The sequence below is a fragment of the Myotis lucifugus genome, unplaced genomic scaffold (assembly GCF_000147115.1).
Source record: "Myotis lucifugus unplaced genomic scaffold, Myoluc2.0 scaffold_52, whole genome shotgun sequence".
NCBI classification, from domain to species: domain Eukaryota; kingdom Metazoa; phylum Chordata; class Mammalia; order Chiroptera; family Vespertilionidae; genus Myotis; species Myotis lucifugus.
This window is the reverse complement of record NW_005871100.1, coordinates 6,476,418-6,482,438: the sequence shown is the minus strand read 5'-3', so window position 1 is coordinate 6,482,438 and position 6,021 is coordinate 6,476,418. Positions and strand designations below refer to the sequence as shown.

Genomic DNA, 6,021 nt, shown 5'->3' with positions numbered 1-6,021 from the left:
TGATAACGCTGTTTTGTAAATAAATTTGAGGGTTTCTGTGTGTGTTTTTGTGTGTGTGCTCTATGAGGGTCCTAGTTTCAGCCTGGAGCCAATCATCTGAGCTGTTTGGGTGTCTGGGAGACTGGTGGGACGGCCTGGTCATGAGCCTATTTGCATGAGACCAAGGACTTTCCTGCAAGAGACATCGTCATTGTAAGGGCTGAGGGAGCCTGGTCAAGCTCGGCCAATGAGAAAGGCTGGGGCACTAGAGGAGAACCGTGATCAGAGCCTAGAGCAGAGCCTGTGTTTGATTGCTTCCCTGCCGCCTGTGGACTCAAATCAAGTAAAACAGCAGGAGGAAGCTATGAACACAAGCTCCAGAAAATGCCACAAGGGACTCCTTTGACATCCCATCAAAGAGGTGAGTAGTATTTGCCCCCCCTTTTTCCTGAACCAAGTGGGTGTCACTAAATTGAGGGCTCCAGCACCCACCCAGGCAGGCACCTTAGGGCTCCTCTGCGGGAGTGGAATCTCCCATTGCCAGCAGCAGGGACAGCACAGCAGCCCAAGACAGCCCTCTTGGCACAGAGATCAAAGTCTTCACAGCAGGGTCCTAAGGGGCCACTAGGGAGAGAGCAGGGCTGTAGCTGACCAGGCCGAAGTGAGTTGGAGCAGGTGAAGAGAGAACTTATAAATGGTGGCACGAGAGTCATTTTTGTAGGCTCCACACACTGCACCTGGAGACTCCCGGAGATTAACTGCACAAGATTTGGGGGCAGGCAGGTATTTCTGCAACAGCTGGTCATAGCAAGGGCCAGCAAAGAAAAGTACTGCCGATGGCCCAGAGTGTAACCCCAGGCTGGTGGGCTGTGGTGGGCTGAGGAAACTCAGAACCTCTTAGTTTTTACAAATGTGAAAAAAACTGGAAAACTAAATCTCAGCCTGTTAATCTGGTAATTAAAGTTTTTTTTAAAGTCATAGTCAGCCTTAGCCTCTTCAACCCTCTAAAACTGTGGATGACTTTAGCTTTACTTTCCTCAACACATGCCAAAGTGCTGAGTCACTAAAAAAAAAAAAAAAAAAAGTAGAGGAAGAGTGATCTTGCTTCTAGGGCTCCTTGGTAATGACCTAAGCGGCGCATTTCCCTGGTTTTCATTCCTGTGATGATGCTAAAGGACGTCACATTGCACAATCTTAATAAGGTTTCCAATCAGCCCCACCTACCCTGGCCCCACCCCCACCCTCCAAAAAAGATTTATCAAATGTGGGATTTTCCCATGAGTCTCAATATTAGAATCTCAACCCTCAATAAATATGAGGCTGAGGATGTCTGAGGCTCATTCTGCCCTCGAGCCCACCAGGAAGAAAAGAGAGCTCCATCTCCCTCTAGGAGCCAGCTATGAACTCCCTCTCCACAAGTAAGTGAAGGAAATCCCTAGCCTGGGAACCGCCCGGAGGCCGGAGGCTGTGCCTGGGTGAGAGAGAGGGTGTGCGCTCTGAGGGCTGGCCGGCAGCCAGCAGCCAGAGGCACAGCTTCCCCAGCTGTGCAGGCTGCTCACTGCTGCTCTCCCTTCCCTCCGGCACAGACACCTTCAGTTCAGTGGCCTTCTCCCTGGGGCTGCTCCTGGTGATGACTACTGCTTTCCCTACCCCGGTTCCCCGGGGAGAAGATTCTAAAGATGATACCACCTCAAATAGACCACTACTCACCTCTTCAGAACAAATTGAAAACCTCATTAAGTCCATCCTCCTCGAAATCTCTGACGTGAAAAATAAGGTGAGTAAGCTCAATGGAGGGTGATGGAAGGCCTGTGTGGGCATGCCTCTCCTTGCCCCTGGATGGGGACAGGGTTCCTGCATTGGGAGGTCTTTGGTGGGTTCTTCTGGGGGAGTTTAGATTTGACGTCAGAGAAGCAGACTGTCTTATGTATTTCTCCTCTGCTGCTGGTCTCAGGGAATCCCGTCCCCTCCTGGAAAATACAGAATGGGGCTGGAATCCATGTGCCCTGACCCATTCCCCACTCCATACTTGACATGAGCTGAGGGTCACTGTTTCTTAGGACTCTCTTTTCCCTAACCAAAAACTAAGGTCTGTTGATCTTTTTTTGTGTCTCTTGGACTTTGGGAGGATTAGAAAAGTGGCACCTGAAATGAATGTTCAGCTTTTCAGGATAGTCACAGTACTTTTAAGTTATATAAGCGTGGTAGTTAGGAATTCCTCAATGTCATTCCAGCTTATATACTGCAAACTCGATAGCCCACCAAAGTGGCAAAATCATAGGAAGATTAAAGCAGCTCCTAAACTTTAAATGCAAGGTAGTTTGGCTCTGTTTTGTAGAAAGAAAAGAACACAGGAAAGGGGATTTGGGCACCCCAAATCTCCTCTGGTTCTGCTGAACCAGCTTTGTGATCTTGGGCAAATTTCCTACCACCTCTGAGCTCCATCTGTAAAACTGTGGGATAGGACTAGATGATCTCACAGGTTCTTTCAGCTGGAACATTCTATGGCTCAAATGATATTCACTCAATTATTATCGAAATGTATTAAGTATGTAGTATGTGCCAGGTACTTTTTATAACTAGTATGTCTCATCCTCACAACAAACTTATGCGGAGGTGCTTCATTATCCCCAATTTGGAGAGAGGGACACTGATACTCAGGACAGTGAGACAAGCCTGAAGTCACAAGTGAGCCTGGAATTGAATCCAAGTGTGCCCATCCTCCACTAGCTCTTGCTTGCCTGGATGCTAATGGATTCTGACTTCATTTTTCTTATGAGAACTTCCTGGCCATGGTGGAACATGACTAGGCCCTCTAGTGGTGTTTGTGTTAGGGGCACTTACATGATAACAGTTTTGGTATTTCTTCCCAGATGTGTGACAACCATGAATCGTGTAAAAACAGCAAGGAAGTACTGACAGAAAACAACCTGAACCTTCCAAAACTGGCCAGAAAAGATGGATGCTTCCATTCTGGATTCAATCAGGTACCCACACATCATGTTCACTGTTAGCTATTCCCGAGTTCTCCACCTTGCATGCAGGTCTGTGTACACACAGACAAGGCAGGCAACAAAGAAGGCGATAGATGTAAAGAATATTGTGTAAATTTCATGAGGAGGCCAACAGAAATCTTTGTAAAGGCAACTTATTTTTGAATGGCATGGTCAGAGATAGCCAACCTCCCTTGGAATTTTCACAATGGTCATGTGTTAGAAACCCCAGCAGGTTTAGCTGGTTTATCCTGTATGAGGTGGTAGTTCGGTGACCTTTCTCCTCCTTGGCTGCCTTTAGTGTTGTCCTCCCTGCTGAGGTTATTCTCTACACCTTTCTCCTTCTAGGCAGTGAGATAACCTGTGCTGACTTCTGATTATTCCATAAAAGGTTTTAGCCCAACATTGACAAGGGCAGGAGTGCAGCCAGAGGGAAGAGCATTAAAGGGAGAATAGAGAAGGACCCCCTTGCCACATTCTAGCATCCACTGGGCTTTGAGTAAAATTAAGTGATGTTTCTGATTGTCCAGATACTTAAAATAGGACAGCTGGTGCTGTCTGATGTCTCAAAGCATGATGCCTAAGAAGTATGGGAAGTTCCCAAGGGTGGGAGTGAGAGGTGGGGATGGAGAGGGAAAAGTTGTTAAATTATAGCAATTTTGTTTTAAACATTTTATTTTATTTTTAAAAAATACATTTTTATTGATTTCAGAGAGGAAGGAAGAGGGAGAGAGAGATAGAAACATCAATGATAAGAGAGAATCATTGACTGGCTGCCTCCTGTACACCCCACCCTGGGGATCAAGCCTACAACCTGGGCATGTGCCCTAAATCAGGAATCGAACCATGACCTCCTGGTTCATAGGTTGATACTCAACCACTGAGCTACGCTGGCTGAGCAAATTATAGTAATTTTAACTTTTAAAATTCATTGTATCTTCCTGGCAATAACCAATTTTCCCACAATCTTTCCTCTTAGGAGACCTGCTTGATAAGAATCACCACCGGTCTTCTGGAGTTTCAGGTATACCTGGAGTACATCCAGAACACATTTGAGGGACATGCCCAGGCCATGAAGATAGGAACCAAAGCCCTGGTCAATATCCTGAGGCAAAAGGTGAGTGTTGCCTGTCTCCTCACTCAGTGTGGCCAATACAGTCTCAAAGAAAGCAGCCCAGACAATTTGGGAATGTAAAGCCAATTCAGAAGACATGGTTGCATGTAAAGGAAAGGATCTGAGAAGTATTTCCTGATAGTTAGAACTGTTTTTATGTGTGTATGTTGTGGGGGGGAGGGAGGGAGGTTAGATCTCTTCTGCAAAGGATATCAATAACTATATTTAAAACTATGTTAAGTGAGGTAGATTTTGACATCAACTCCTAATAGCTTAAGAAATAAGAAAGAAAAAAAAGTATCTGTAGAGACAGAAGGAAGCACATACAACCCTGCTCAGTGATCCATAATCACAAAGAACAGAGAGCACAAAAATTATTTTAATATTTTAAGTATTGCCAAGTGACATTCTTATCATTATGGTAGCAACTCCTTTTTCCAACTTTTTGGAAGAAGAGTTAATACAGAGAATTGGCTAAAGGCTGGAGGAACAGGTACAGGTCTTTGGTACTACCAGCTGGCCATTCAACTGCCACATGATGGAGACTTGATGGCACAGTGTATAGATGAGCCAAACAGAGCTCAATAAAAAGTCCCTGTATGGAGAAGCCTATGGGTTCTAATCCTGTCTTTTGCCTTAAGTGGGAGCATCTCCCACTTTAATGTGCACACAAATTCCCTGGGGGTCTTGTTCCAATGCAGAGCTTGATTCAGCAGGTCTGGGGTGAGACCTGAGACTTGCATCTAACAAGCTCCAGGTGATGCCATTGCTGTAGTGCTCAGGCCACGCCTGGAGGTGTCCCATGTCAGTGGGTCTATGGGAAGGTGTTTCCCAGTCCTCCTACACCACTAGATCAGTGGACTCTCAACAGATGCTGAATAGATGGGTGAGAGAAACTGGAGGGAAATATTAGTGTCAGAGGCCACTCAAGAACCATTGAAATGCCTCTAACTATAGATTCTTCATTTGAATATTAAATTTCAACCATGTGCCAGGCACTGGCTAAGACAACAGAGGACAAGTAAGATACTGTGGCTGCCCTTGGGATGCTTATGATCTAAAGGAGCCAGAGAGGCAAAGGGATGCTTAGAACTCAGTTGCTATGCAAGGGTGGGTTCAGAGGAAAAGCACCTCACCCTATCTAGGCAAGGCAGGGTAGGTGGCCCCAATTAGTCTTCTTCACCCCAAATCTGAACATATCCCCACAGCCCAGAGCATCCCTCCACTGAAAAGAATTTGTTCAATATTTAAACAATTCTTCTTGCTTTCTTTCCCTCCAGATGAAGAACCCCGTTGAAGAAACCATCCCTGACCCAACCACAAACACTGGCCTGCTGGAGAAGATGCATGCACAGAAAAACTGGCTGAAGACCACGACGATTCACCTCATCCTGCGAAGCCTCGAGGACTTCCTACAGTTCACTCAGAGGGCTATCCGGATGTAGCCTGGGCGTCTAAGATGGTTGCAACTCATGGACATTCTAAGATGATTGCAACTCATCCCTTTCTCTGGTCCACTGGGTACATAACTTATGTTGTTCTCTATGAAGAACTAAAAGTATGAGCAATAGGACACTATTTTAATTATTTTTAATTTATTGATATTTAAATATGTGATATTGAGTTAATTTATACAAGTGATATTTATATTTTTATAAAGTGCCACTTGAAATATTTTGTGTGTTCGTTTTGAAAAAAATAACAGATGGTTGTACAGCTTGAATACCTTCGTTTCAGAGTCAGATCATTTCTTGGAATGTGTAGGCTTACCTCAAATAAATTGCTAACTTATACATGTTTTTAAAAGAAATATTTATAATGTATTTATATTATGTTTAAATTGTTTTTATACCAGTAAAAGTCTTTTTAAAAAATCAGCAACCAAGTCTCTATGAGTTTCTGTCACCACCAGCAGCACAAAAAGTGACAATCACC

At 44.7% G+C, this 6,021-nt stretch overlaps 1 protein-coding gene across 1 annotated transcript; it reads left to right on the top strand.

Moving 5' to 3' along the window:
• Positions 1-1,282: 1,282 nt before the first annotated feature.
• On the top strand, positions 1,283-5,951 carry IL6 (interleukin 6). Its single transcript, XM_006088812.3, has 5 exons — positions 1,283-1,397; positions 1,566-1,756; positions 2,853-2,966; positions 3,952-4,089; positions 5,367-5,951. Exons 1-5 carry the CDS (start codon positions 1,379-1,381, stop codon positions 5,529-5,531), a joined length of 627 nt encoding a protein of 208 aa, XP_006088874.1. The 5' UTR covers positions 1,283-1,378; the 3' UTR covers positions 5,532-5,951.
• The last annotated feature ends 70 nt before the right edge of the window (positions 5,952-6,021 follow it).

What these genes read in the sequence shown, in the direction of transcription:
- IL6 (XM_006088812.3), top strand. An exon ending in TCCATTCTGGATTCAATCAG is followed by an intron (nt 2,967 to 3,951) that starts GTACCCACACAT and finishes CTTTCCTCTTAG; the next exon opens with GAGACCTGCTTGATAAGAAT. An exon ending in TCAATATCCTGAGGCAAAAG is followed by an intron (nt 4,090 to 5,366) that starts GTGAGTGTTGCC and finishes CTTTCCCTCCAG; the next exon opens with ATGAAGAACCCCGTTGAAGA.